The sequence below is a fragment of the Zalophus californianus genome, chromosome 1 (genome assembly GCF_009762305.2).
Source record: "Zalophus californianus isolate mZalCal1 chromosome 1, mZalCal1.pri.v2, whole genome shotgun sequence".
NCBI lineage: Eukaryota > Metazoa > Chordata > Mammalia > Carnivora > Otariidae > Zalophus > Zalophus californianus.
In genome coordinates, this window is record NC_045595.1 from 16,284,724 (window position 1) to 16,298,411 (window position 13,688).

The following is a 13,688-nucleotide window of genomic DNA, read 5'->3' on the forward strand; positions in this document are numbered from 1 at the left end:
CACAGAAGCCTCACAGATGGTCAAAGTTCAACCCAGTCTGTCTAACTGACCTGCTGTGATGGTGGTCTGTACTGCCTTTCTCTTTAAGCATGAGTTGATTTTGTGAAGTTAAGTTCCTCATTGTCACGGGAGTTATGGCTTTTCCCAGTTGGTGGTGATGGGTCCGATGTAGCGCTGTGGATTCTGTCGATGGGAGGGCACCGGTGGCTGGTGTTCTTGGTCGAAGGGATGGAGAGAATAGAGCCATTTGTTTGTCAAGGACAATCCCAGGTGTTTCCAAAGGCCATTCCAACTATTGACATCTTCCTCGTCATGTTTCTGCAAAGTGAAGTAATTGTCTTCATTTTAGGAGCCAGGAACCTGAAACACCAATGCTCACAGAAACACCTGTTACCTGCAGAGGAATGGGCTAACCCCCACACTGAGGTGCTGGCAGAGTCTCCTGAGAGCTTAGAACCAGGGAACTTGGATGAATCTCTCTCTAGCCCAAAGACAGAAGACAGTTCTTCTCTGCTTTTATTGAGATATCACTTACATGAATAAAATCCACCCGATTTCAGTGTACAGTCAGATTCGTTTTGGCAAACCGTCTCTCGAAACAGGATGTAGAACATTTCCATGACTCTAGAAAGTCCCAGTGCCCCTTTGCAGTCAGTCCCCTTCCCCGCCCCCACCCCAGGCCACCCCCCCCGCCCCCGCTTCTGCAGGGCTCTTATCACGGGTCCCTGCAGTGTCTCTGCTTCCCGTGCCCCTGGGTGCTCCTACTCACTCATCCTGCAGGTCCCTTCCCCTGAGACCAGGTCAGGTGACTGAACCCCTCAGAACAGGTGAGGTGACTCTTCTTGTGTCCCACCCCCCAACCCAGTTCCTGTCACAGGTAGTGCCATGTGATGAGTCTGCCCAGCTCATTCCCTGTTACACCTGAATCACCTGAGGGGGACCCTGTATTAGCCTGGTTATCAGCCCTTGGGGGTTGGGGGCTTAGGAGTTCCATGTATCTTTTTTAAAATTTTATTTATTTTAGGGGCTCCTGGATGGCTCAGATGGTTAAGCCTCTGCCTTCGGCTCAGGTCATGATCTCAGGGTCCTGGGATTGAGTCCTACATGGGTCTCCCTGCTCAGTGAGGAGTCTGCCTCTCCCTCTCCCTCTGCCCTTCCCCCCTTCTCGTGCGCTCTCTCAGGCTCTCTGTCTCTCTTTCTCTCAAATAAATAAATAAAATCTTTTAAAAATTTTATTTATTTGAGAGAGAGAGAGAGAATGCGGGGGAGGGGCAGAAGGAGAGGGAGAGAGAGAGAGACTCTCAAGCAGACTCCGAGCTGAGCACAGAGCCTGATGTGGTGCTTGATCCCACAACCTTGAGATCATGACCTGGACCAAAACCAAGAGTCAGCTGTTTAACCTACTGAGCCACCCAAGCACCCCTAGGAGTCCCAGATATCTTTAACTCCCTCTTTCCTCTTTTACTTTTATGTTTTTGTAAAGTTGTCATTAATTTTGTTTCCTTGATGCTAAACAACTGGGGACAGCAGCTTCTACCAGTTCTGGTCAAACTGGGGACAATGACTAGAACAAGTTGGGAAGAAGATGAGGTAATTAGTCAAACAGCAAAATGCATTTTTTCCTTAGAGTAGATCTTGCTTGTTTTCACCATTGTGCCATCAGCATTTTCCAGGTTGTGAAAGAACACAGTGCAGATGGGGGTGGAGGCAGACACCAGCCTTCACCCCAGTGGGAACTCCACACCTCCTTGGGAAAACACGCATCTTCCTTCTTACCCATGTGGGCACCTCCCAATGAATGGGTGTGGTGAGGCTCATCCCTGATGTGTCAGAGGCGAAAGGATATAAGAATGGCACCAATCAGGGGCGCCTGGGTGGCTCAGTCTGTTGAGTGTCCGATTTTCGGTTTCAGCTCAGGTCCTGATCTCATGGGCTGTGGGATCGAGCACAATGTCAGGCTCCACGCACAGTGCAGCATCTGCTTAGGATTCTCTCTCCTTCTCCCTCTGCCCCTCCCACACGTGTGCTCTCTCTCTCTGTCTCTCTCTCGCAAATAAATAAATCTTAAAAAAAAAAAAGAATAACACCGATCAGAAGCTTTTATCAAATGCTCCACTGAGCATGATCCTATATGGGACATTGTCCAATCTCAAAACCTGAAAAGCTTCTGCTTTGTCTTCTAAGTGTTCCCAAATAGTGCCCAACAGACCAGGGACAAAGCTAAATGAATCTCAGCCACAGACTCGAGAAGCCAAACATTCAAAATTATGTACGAATAAGGAAAAGCAACACTTAATTTAGGGTTGTCAGTTATACTCTATTAGCTGTGGCTAATGATGTCCCTATGCCAGACGACAGTTTGAGAAAATCAGAGGACTGGGTTCACCAGCGTCCAGCAGACAGCATGATGCCTGACGCACGTTTGCGTTAGGCATTTTCATGAACATGATCTGATTTAATCTTCCTGACAATCCCATTTCACAGATGATAGAACGGAGGGGCAGAACACATTAAAGAGAATCCCGAAGCTCCGGGGTGACCCCAGCAGGTTGCCCATTGTCCTCTCTCTTACCCTCCTGCTTGTCGTGATGTGAATCTGGGTCCCCAGAGTGAGCAGGGAGCACACTGCGTTAATCAGGCTGGGCAGGTTCATCTGCGTAGCTGCTATAGGCAAGATGAGATTTCATGAAATATCCGATTCCTGGAGCTGCCAGGACAGAGTGACAGAAGACCCGCAAACCAGGTCCAGGGTGTGGCTTGGGGAAGGGAGAGGCCCAGACAGACCCTGAGTCTCTCTGTAGCAAAAAGAGAGAGAGCTGGAGAGCACAGGGCACCCTGAGGAGGGCTGGGAAGCACAGATGGGCATTTGCAGCCGGTTTGGGAGGCCGGTCCTTGGGGCACACGGTGGGAATACATCTGTAAGAGAGGTATTGGGTACATTACATTCATGGCTGCAAACGGGCCCGATTTCTTTCCTCTGGCCAGCAGGATCCAAGAAAATGTATTCTGATGCTCAAGGATAGGGCAGGAATGGACTCTGTGGTGTCTGCAGCCCGGCTCCCTACCGGGTGCAAGTGCTTCACTCCCCTATGATGCGTGCCTGGCCCCGAGGCGTTGGGTCTGTGATTCTGCCTTAACCTCCTTTGCTCTTGGTGACTCGCCTGGCCTGGAGCCCCAGAAGCTCAGCCCAAAAGGGGCCTGGAGCAGGCGGAGTATGAGGGGTTTCTCCAGCTTGCTGCCTGCATTCCACCAGTCTGGCCTCAAGGGTGATCGTGCGCTTGGTGGGAGGCCTCCCTTGTTTTCAGCAATTCTCTCAACCTGGCTCCTAAGTCTGTAGCTCGGTCAGCCCCCGGACCCGAACACAGCTAGTGCATCTGGGCGAGCGGCTGTAAAGTTCCCCGAAATTGGACACAATTCATGTTCAGGCTCAGGCTTCTATTTTCCTAAATAAGTAAAACAAAAACAAACCAAAACAAACAAACAAACAAACAAACAAACAAACTTCAGAGTAAAAATGAGCCCTCCAAATTTTGTAGGGAAAGAAAAATCTAATGAGCGTTTACCTCCCCAAAGTGACTCTCCCCTGAATGCCAGAAACTTCATATGAACTCAAAATGATCAGGATCAGAGAGTCCTTTCCTTTGCACACCCAGCCCTCCCTGAAACATGCGCTACCAGCGTCCTGCACTGGCCAGGTCCTCCAGGGCCAGTGGGCGGGCAAGGTGACATGGGAGTGTCCCTCCCACGTCCCTACGCACTTTCCTTCAATGCCTGAAGCCTTGCAGAGGGACCACCACCACTCCCAGGCCAGGCCTTCCGGATAAAGATAACCGGGTGGCAGGAGGAGGGAGTTATTCAATTCAACAGGTATTTATTGAGAACCGCGAAAACACTTAGGACATTGAAATAAGACAGGGAATATCCTCGTTTCTGAAAAATTCTGCTCTGGGCTGGGGGGCTGGCTGCAGTCAGTGAGCTCTGGGCTATTTTGCCAGGAATGTATGAGATCACTGAGCACTTCCAGCAGGTAAGAAAGTCACTCTTCTCCTCCGCAGGGAACGGTTAGGGGCAGGGGATGGAGCCTGGGCCCTGAGAGTGACAGCGGCCCCACTTACCATCTAAAGGACTTTGATCAAGTCAAATTGCTACCTCCAAGCCTCAGTTTTCTTATCTGCAAAATGGGAAAATAGTGCCCACTTTGCAAAGATGGCTGTGACCATGACATCGCTAGGCCTCTATGCCCAGCCCTCATCCCCTCAGCTTCCTTGGAACCAACACTGGACACAGATGTGACCACCGCACGAGAGGACACAATCCAAGATGGCAGTTCTCACCTTGACTACACAGGGGGAGCTTTCAAAAACCCAGATGACAGGGCCGCACCGCAGGCTGCTCAAATCAGACTCCCTGGGGATGAAGCCCAGGCATCCGGTTTTGCAAAGCTCCCCAGGAGATTCCAGTGGGCAGCCAAGGCCAACAGCTGCTGAGCCAGGAGGAAGGAGAAATGGAATTATTTCATCTCTATAGAAAGTTGGGGGAGGTTATTACTACTCACTGTTAATTATAGTATTATGCCCTGTACAATTTGAGGTTTACAAACTACACAAGTTATATTTATTCAGAAATTTATACATTGCTAAATAGTTTCACATTCATGATCAAATGACATCTTGAGAGAAATTTTTTTTAAAGATTTTATTTAGTTATTTGAGAGAGAGTGAGTGAGAGAGAAAGAGCACAAGCCGGGGGGGGGGGGAGGGGAGAGGCAGAGGGAGAGGGAAAAGCAGGCTCCCCGCTGAGCAGGGAGCCCACCCCACGACCCCGGGATCATGACCTGAGCCGAAGGCAGATTCTTAACCCTTCAGGGAAAGGTTAAAGCTGAGAAAACGGAGGCCTGGAGAATTTATTGACAAGCAGAAGGTGTGTCAAGTAAATGGACAAACACGTCCAGAGTGAAGGTCCGGCTTGACACCCTCTCTCCTTCCACCCCGCCCCAGCACCCCCCATCGATCTCTGTGAGGGAGCTGTGGTCCAGACCTGCAGCTGAGCGCCAGACCCTGGGCCAAGATGCCCCTCCAGTATTCCCCCACCCCACCCCCACCCCCCGCCCCCAACGTTAGCACCCAGGCAGCTCAACCGGTCCAGCACTGCTCAAGGCCCCTCCCCAGAGCCCCCTCCTCTGCTGTTTTCCATCTGTGCACAGGCACTGAAGTCTCCACCGTGGGCACCCCTTCATCCGCATTTGGCGGGTGGAGTTGGCCACCCCCAAGATGCCCTGGGAACCCGTCCACTTTCCATTAACCTGGCCTCCACCGCCTGGTCACAGCTTCTCCCCGGACATTTCAATAACCCGCTGCTCCTCCCCCTGCACCCCTCGCCCCTCCAGTCCCTGCTTCTGGCCTGTCCGCTGGACCCACTGAGGTCCGGAAGTTGCGCAGTTTCTTCGTGTAAAACGGTGAGCGTTCTTGAGTGGCTGACAGGTAGAGCCCCCTACAAAAGCGCGTGCACCCACACGCGCGCCCCAAAGCGGCCTGCTCCCGGTGCGTCAGACACGGGGACCACTTTGTGTGACGAACCCCTTCAGCGAAGGGCTTGAAAACATTCAGAAGTATGCGGCCTGCCTTCTGCATCGTGGGACCACAGGCAGGTTCTGCAACTCCTCACACGTCTCGCCCCTAAAATGAGGACGGGAACGCCCGCTCACGAGGGCGCAGGGATAACGAAACGGCCCGCGCACCCAATGCCTGGCGGGCAACCCCCGCTGATGGAAAGTTGAGAAGGCCCATGCTTCTCAGATGGGAGAAAGGGAGGAGGAAGGAAGGTCAGAGGTATTTGCCGGGTGCCCCTACACCATGCTGAGCTCCAAGCGGGAGCGTGGCTTTGGCGTCACTGTATCCCGGCAACGGGGGGGGGGGGGGGGGGGGGGAGACCGCGACGCCATCCCCCGGGGGAGGCTCGGCGGCTGGCCGGGGTCCGCCTCAAATACATGGCAGGGGCTGGGTTCGCAGAGTCTGTACCCTCCAGGGTCTGAGGGAGCATGTTCCACGGGGTTCGACGGACATCTCCTTTTCCAGAGGATGAACAAGCAGTACGTCCGCCGGGAGGTCTTCTGCGGGAACACCTGTCACGAACTCAAGCGCTTCTGGGAGCGCGAGATCCTCAAGCAGACCTGCTACCGGGAATCCGAGGAGTACCGACTGGGAAGAAGTGCCCTGAGAAAGTATGTGGCGCCTTTGTCTATCTTTTTTTAAATTAGTTTTTAATAATGGACTTTATTTTGGGGGCGCCTGGGTGGCTCAGGCGGTTAAGCATCTGCCTCCTGATGTCGGCTCAGATCAGGATCTCAGGGTGGTGAGATCCAGCCCCCCCGTCGGAGTCTGCTTGAGATTCTCCCTCTCCCTCTGCCCCCCCATGCACGTGTGCACTCTCTCTCAATAATAGTCTTTTAAAAAAATAAAAATAGACCTTATATTTAGGGCAGTTTTAGGTTCACAGCAAAATTAAGCAGAAAGTAGAATTCCCATATATCACACCCCCCCACAACCTCCCCCACCATCAACATCCCCACCGTGAAGGCACAGGGACACAGCATCACCACCCTTGTCTTTTTGTTTTTTGTTGGTTTTTTTTATTTTTTAGAAAAAAACTGATTTTCCCAGAAGAATGCCAGATGGGCATCTTAGAGGACGTAATTATTTCCATTTTTCTTGCATATATTCCTGCCACCACCTCTAGTAGACAGTAATTTTAAACATTCTTGCACCTTAGCAAATGGACACTTTGATTCGTATCTTTATAAATGGAAAAATCTCTCCTCTCTGTCACTAGGGCTTGAGGGTTGCACTAAATTTGGCGAGCAGGTCCTCAGATGTGTCTGTGAAAAGCAGCCAAGCCAAGGAGACAGTGACCAATGCTCAGTGCTTGTTTGGGTGAAGACACAGGATGCTCCGCGGGGTTCTCTGAGGGATTCCGTCACCCAGGTGCTGCGTGCGACTCCCTGCTGCAGCTGCCTGCCAGTCTGCCCCTTGCAGGGCAGTAACGCCCTGGGCAAACTGGGGTTGCCGTGGCTGTGAGAACAGAGGCAGTTCACCACTCTCACACACGGCCTCCGCTTCGGGGAGCCAGTGAGGGACCGGCCCCTCTGGGTCCTCTGTCCCCTCATGGAACAGCTCGGCTGCTGTCTGTCTGCACAGGGCACAGCTGGGATGGTGGGGCAGCCGTGTGCTGGCCCGACGGCAGGGGCCATGACTCCAGGCTGCTGGTACATGCTTGCTGGGCTGACGATATGCACCAGTTCACACCACTGAAACTCACAGCTGCCTTCCAAATGCCCTCCTGATCCCTAGACGGGAACCGGCCCCTTCTACACATGGAGACCTGCTCGGCCAGATTCCTGGCCCCAGGCGAGGAGAAGCAGGCTGTCCAGGCTGCTGGAGGGTCCATGTTAGGGAGTGTCCTCCAGGGATTCTCCGAGAAGCTGAGGTGGAAGGACGGTCAGTCATTTCTGTGGTCCCTGCCCTCTCCCTTCCCCAGGCCAGGCCGCTCAGCATGCTGCCCACACTGTGCATATGTGTGTGTGCCGTGCATGTGCATGTGTCCCCCAGGGATTACACAGAAGCTCTCCATGCAGCGGAACTCCTTGAAGAGGATGCAGAAAGTGAGGGCACACTGAGGGGTGAGCAAATCAGCTCCGAAACAAACTGCAGTTCGTTAAGACACGAAAAGATATGGGCAGAGTGTCCGTCTATGCACTTAGCAAAATACTGCAGGAAATAAGCTTACTAGCTGGTGGGGATGGTGAGACTCGAACTTATTTATCCTTCTCTCCCCTTCCCATTTGAAACGCATGCCCCTCTCTGGAGGGTCTCTGCTCTTACCCACTACTCCGTCTAGTCCCTGCACCAGATGGAGAAGACAGTCCCAGTTCATTAGGTGGTTCCGAGGCTGGGACAGGAAAACATGCCTAAGGTCAGTTCCCCTGCGTCCTGCACTCGGCCACTTAGTCCAGGATTGAATGTAGCAGAGGCAGAACGCCAGGGAACAGCCCAGCCCCTGCGCTCTGGGTGAGTTGGCAGATCTCCCTGTGCCTTGGGCTTCTCCTTGTTACTTTTACCGTGGACACTAAGAGGAGAAGGCTGTTGGAGAGTCCCTGCCCTCCATCAGACTGAAGCGGGTGGTCAGCAGTGTTGTTCGAGTGTTCACATGGCCTGACTGCTGTCTTGCCTGTTCTCTCGACGGCTGAAATGTGGGTGTTGAAATCTTCAGCTGTAACTGCAGATTTGTCTATTTCTCCTTATAGCTCTGTCTCATTTCACTCCATGTATTGTGAAGCTCCGTTTTTATACAAGTGTTTAGGATTGTTATATCCTCTTGATAAATTGATCCCCTTATTGCAAAATGACCCTCCTTCTCTTTGGTAATGTTCTCGCCTTTGAAGTCTACCTTGTCTGACTTTACTACAACCATTCGGCTTTCTCTGATTGGGGTTAAGATGGAATATTTTCCCATCCTTTGCTACTACAGGATTTTTGTTCCCTTAGTGCCCAAGGTTCTTGGTCACGGCGCTTCGAAGAATGAAGAGGTAGACCAGATGAAGAGTGGTGGGTAGCAAAGCAAAGTTTATTGAGCAATAGCACAAGGCTCTTGGAGAGGGAGGGGACCCGAGAGGGTTGCCATTTTGGCGTTCAAATCTAGGGGGTTTTGTAAGCTCTTTCGAGGAACTATCTTGAGCATCCTGAGTGTGGGCCCCTGTGGACTGGCCGCTAAGGTGTGCCCCAATCTGGGCTTTGATCATGCACCGGTCTGCATCTCGGGTTATTGTTCCCGTGTTGCTGGTCTTTTGGGCTGCCCTCTGGAGACGAACTGCCTCACCTCGTGATAGTGACCAAGGTTTTACGGTTCATTGTTTTGTTTCAGAATGTTTTGCAAAAGTCACTCCTGCAGAGGCTGCTCCACAGGATGCTGTTGTGGTCTTGTCGAAGCTGTAAAACAGGACGCTAGGACGGTTTTGTCTGAGCTGTCCCTGCTCCCTGTTTTCTTGTTGGGGACCCTGGCCCCGACTCCCTAAGTGTCCCATTAACTCCTAACACTTTTAATTTTAACCTATTGCCACCTTCATATCCAAAGTGATTTTCCTGCAGGTGACATCTATTTCAATACTGGTTTTTATTCAATTTGATGATCCTGCATTTTAATTGGGTGGCTCATATCATTAACGCTAACTGGTGCAGTTGGGTTTAAATCTGCCATCTTGCTATTTGTCTCCTGGTCTCTCATCTGTTCTTCATTCCTTTCTTTTTCTGCCTTCTTTGGGGTTAATTAAATATTTGTCATGATTTCATGTCATCTCCTCTGTTGGCTTTTCCAGGATATCTCTTGGTGTTATTTTAGGGGTTGCTTTAGGATCTCTGTCATGGTGTGTCTTCTAGTGCCGCATGGTCCCCCGTAGGGCATGAGAGGCTTCCAGTGGCAGAACCCCACCGCTCCCCCTTTGGCCTTTCTGCTTCCACACATGTCATAAACCCCACACAGCATCATTAACAGGTTTGCTTTCAGACACTGATTACCTTTCAAGGGGCCCTTCCCTCCATCGTGCAGATCCCGATTTCCAACTGGTGTCATTCTCCCTCCACTTGACGGATTTCCTTTAACTTGTCCTGTAGGGACAGGCTGTTGGTGACAAGTTCTTTCAGTTTTTGTATGGCTGAAGGCATCTTTATTTCACCTCTGTTTTTGAAAGATAGCTTGGCCAAGTAAACAATTCTAGATGGACAGAGGTTTCCCCCCACCCCGTGCTTTTTTTTTTTTTTAAGGTTTTTTTTTTCCTTCACTTTTAAGTAAGCTCTACACCCAGCTTGGGGCTCGAACCCACAACTCCGAGATCAAGAGTTAGTTGCGTGCTCCACCAACTGAGCCAGCCAGGCGCCCCTCTCCCCATACTTTAAAGACACTGCACTCTCAAAGGAAAAGTTTGAAGGATTAAGACTAGAATAGGCTGAACAGAAGTGAGAGCTAAATATATACCTATAAAATATAAAATATGCATATATTTACATTTCTAGTCCTCTGCATACCTTTTAAAAACTGAATGCACACACACACACACACACACACACACACACACACACCTTCAGGGGTAAAAAAGGGAAGGAAGCATCCCCAAACCAACCACCATGGACATGGTTGCCCCGCTAGCTGTTTGGTTTCTATTTTCAGGCTCAGAGAGGAATGGAGGCAGAGACTGGAAGCCAAGCTGAGGCTGCGGAACAATCCAGATGAGACCGAAAAGCGGGCAAATGTGGGCCGGGAGCTTCTTGCTTCGCTGACACAAGAGGATTCAAAGCACTGAGGTGGCTCTACCAGGAGAAGTCATTGCAAATGCCTGAGTCCTGGAGCTATGCCAGAGAGGTGTCACGCTCCCCCCGACCTGTTATAGATCTACCTGCACCTCCTCCCCGGCGCCAAGTAGGAATGATCAGCCAAGTCAGCCTATTCCACATGGGGCCAGGATATTAGCCCAAGTGTCTCTAAAGATGAGATTATTTAATACCAGAGCTCCATGCAGCATACTTTATTTCCATATAATTACCTCCTAATTTTAAAATCTACGTATTTTAAATTCTAAGCACACTCTGGGGGTGGGGGGCTGATCTTCATGGTCACACTTTAAACATTGCCCACCAGTGTCTTCCCACATCTCTCCTAGAAACAGTTTCGCATGATCCTTTCTCTGACTTTCCTTTTATGAGAAGAGAAATGCACCCATCTACAGAAATAGCTGTATTGTAAATAGTCGTAAAAATAAGGTTTTGCCAAGAAATTGATCTAATGCTATTTCTCCTTCATGTGAATTTAATTGGCTTCCTCAAAGCAGGGTTGCCTGGAACCTTTCAATCAGATCAGGATAATTCTAATAAAGCTTGGTTGCCTGGTCACCACGGACGTGCACGTTCTGTGTTTCGTGGCTTTATTTTAAATCCCCATATGCTTGCACTGGCCAGCTCTCTGTCAGCTCAGCTAAAGTGTATCTGGCCACCCCAACAAAGTGTTTGCCGTCTACGTTCTGGACTTTGAAATGTCAGGGTCACTCCCCAGCCGTCGCTCGGGTCCCTGGTAGAAGGTTGCTACTTCCCAAAGCACGAACTGAAACTGGGCCTTGGCAACAGTTTCCAGCCAGGGCAAGGGCTCCGAGAGACCATGTTGGAAAGTATCTGAAGGCTGTAGGCTGTACACTCTCAAGAGCAATGTCACCAGGACACATAGGCAGCAAAGCAGGGGCAATTCTGGATAGCAGCCAGCGTGGTGATCTACTGCTGTAAGGGCCCTGGTGTGCGGGACAGTGCTTCCATCCACATCCCCAGGGAGCCCAGAAGGCTTCCTCAAGGCAATGGGAGCCACCAAAAAGCGAGAAGGGTTGGGAGAGCATTTCTCCAGGTCCCGTGGTCACCTGATCCAGCAAACAGGGCTCAGAGTCCTTCCTCCCACCACGGTCTCTCATTCAACGTGGAATTCAAGTCAACTAATAAACTACAAATTCTGGGTTCAGGCGACAGCATTGTGATGGAAGACGCATTTCTTTTGAGTAGGAGGAAAATAGGAATTAAATAGAGGAAGAAGAGCGGTCAGGGCTTGCGGGCGAGGGACTCTCGGAGGCAAAGGCCTGCCATCATGAACTACAGTGGGATGCAAATTCAGGTGAAGATTCGTTTATTGACTCGTTTGCCACACCTCAGGCCCTGTGCTAGAAAACCAGAGTGCAGCAGAGAAACCCAGAAGTGCTGGCCCTGGAGGCCATGGTCTGAGGAAGACAGCAGAAAGGTCAAGGCCATTGAGTGTAAGGGACTTTTGCACCAGAAGCCATGGCAGGCAAAGCTGCCCCACCGTCCTGGTCTAGGGAGGGCTTCTTAAGCACGGGCTAGTAAAGGAAACGTGACCCAGGTGAAGGTGAGATTCAGCGCTGGTGGGTCCTGGTGGCCCTAAGGGAATACATTCAGCAATGCAAGATTGGGAGCGAGGAGAAGGCTGAGTCTGCAGAAATCACCCCCCAGGGCCTCTTTGGCTGGGACACTTGGAGCTTCTCCCAAGGGTACAGGAAGCCACCAAAGGGCACAGGCAGGGGAGGGCCACAATGGCCTCGGTTCTGGAGGGTGACCCCACGCCTAAAGGTAAGAGGGGAGAGGTGGGAAGGCCAGCCAGGAGCTTCTGCAGATGCCTCCCGAGAGGCAAGAAGGCCTTGGTGCCCTGGCAGCAGGGAGTGGAAAGAAAGGGGGAGAGAAGCACGAGGGCCATTTTCTCATCGTCCTGGAGGCTGGAGGCTGGAGGCTGGGAGTCGAAGATCAAAGCACCAGCATGTCAGTTCTGGTGAGGGCTCTTTCCTGCCTTGCAGACTGCCACCTTCTTACAGCGTCCTCACACAGCATGGGGTGGTTGGGGGGGCAGTGCTCTCTGGGGCCTCTTCTTATAAGGACAGTGACCCCATCATGAGGGCCTCACCCTCCTGATCTTATCCAAATCTAATTACTTCCCAAGGGTCTCCTCTCCAAAAACCATCACAGGAGGGGTTAGGGCTTCCACATATGAATTTAGGGGGATGGGGAGGAGGAGAGGACACAAATTCATAGCAGAATGGGATGTTTTAACCATCCAGTCCTGGACACATCCCATTTATCAAACTGACCAGGATCAACACAGCAAAAGCTTTGAGAGCTCGACGATGGTGTGGAATCCTGCCCGGGCTTCAGGCTGGCCTCTGGGTAGCTCGTGAGCATCAGACCACAAAAGCACTGCAAAGGCTTTGAAAAGTAATTGACATTTAAAACATAGCCCACAAAAGTGGGCCAGGACATGCGTTCTTAATATAAATAGCTTGACTGCCTGCTAAAATAGATATGTAGAAAGGGGAGCGTCTCATAACCTTGTACTTGAAATGCCCAGGATATAATCCAAAATTACTCATAACAAGAGCCAAGAAAATCTCAACTCAGATGAGAAAGCATAATCAGCAGATAGCAGTACTGAGACTACGCAGATGTTGGAATTATCTGACAAGGATTTTGAAGCAGTTATATAAATGCTCCAACAAGCAATAACAAGCACTCTCTCTCTCTTTTTTTTTTTTTTTTTGGCTTTTCCAACTTTATTTAGAAAAACAAATCCAGGTCCCAGTGCCCCCACACCCTCCCCCAACCCCAGCCATAATTTAAGTAACTTAGAGACAGCGTTGGGGGTTGGGGGTCGGGGGTCGGGGCCAGGGGGAGGGGGTAGAACTGGGAGAAAAACCCACTACAGTCGCCGCAGTGCCCGCTTCTTGTCCGTCTTTTCCTTGGCCACCAGCTTCTTACCCCGCTCACCCGCATGCTTCTTGGCCATGGGACCGTTGGCCCCTCCCGGGCCCATGGGGTCAGGGAGGGGGCCTCACCCCCACTGGCCAGGGCCCTGCTGGCCTCGGCGCTCCCGCCGCTGGGCCCACCGGCGCCCCCGTGTATCTCGGTGAGCAGGCGGGCACTGGCCAGGTACTCCTCCTAGTTCTCTAAGAGCAGATGGCCTGCCTCCTTGTTGAGGGCCGACTCACAAGCACTCTTTAAGCAAATGGGAGAAGTAAACAAATCTCAGCAAAAACATGAAAAATATAAAAAAAAAGAACCAAATGGAAATTTTAGAAATTAAAGATACAATAACTAAAATTAAAG

General features: G+C 51.1%; 1 protein-coding gene across 2 annotated transcripts; it reads left to right on the forward strand.

The window, feature by feature from the left end:
• The first annotated feature begins 5,721 nt into the window (after positions 1–5,721).
• On the forward strand, positions 5,722–10,940 carry FAM240A (family with sequence similarity 240 member A). Of its 2 annotated transcripts, none has more exons than XM_027586745.1 (3): positions 5,722–5,828; positions 6,075–6,220; positions 10,216–10,940. In XM_027586745.1, the coding sequence occupies exons 1-3, from the start codon at positions 5,796–5,798 to the stop codon at positions 10,346–10,348; spliced, it is 312 nt and encodes a 103-aa protein (XP_027442546.1). In that variant the 5' UTR covers positions 5,722–5,795; the 3' UTR covers positions 10,349–10,940. The 2 variants fall into 2 exon arrangements, with proteins under 2 accessions (XP_027442546.1, XP_027442547.1); XM_027586746.1 differs by having other exon boundaries at positions 5,745–5,821.
• Positions 10,941–13,688: the final 2,748 nt, after the last annotated feature.

Bases quoted from the DNA above. Each gene is read 5' to 3' on its own strand.
- FAM240A (XM_027586745.1), top strand. From the start codon at position 5,796: ATGGGAGAAAGGGAGGAGGAAGGAAGGTCAGAG. The intron at 5,829-6,074 runs GTATTTGCCGGG...CTCCTTTTCCAG, and splicing joins AGGAGGAAGGAAGGTCAGAG to AGGATGAACAAGCAGTACGT. The intron at 6,221-10,215 runs GTATGTGGCGCC...TTCTATTTTCAG, and splicing joins GGAAGAAGTGCCCTGAGAAA to GCTCAGAGAGGAATGGAGGC.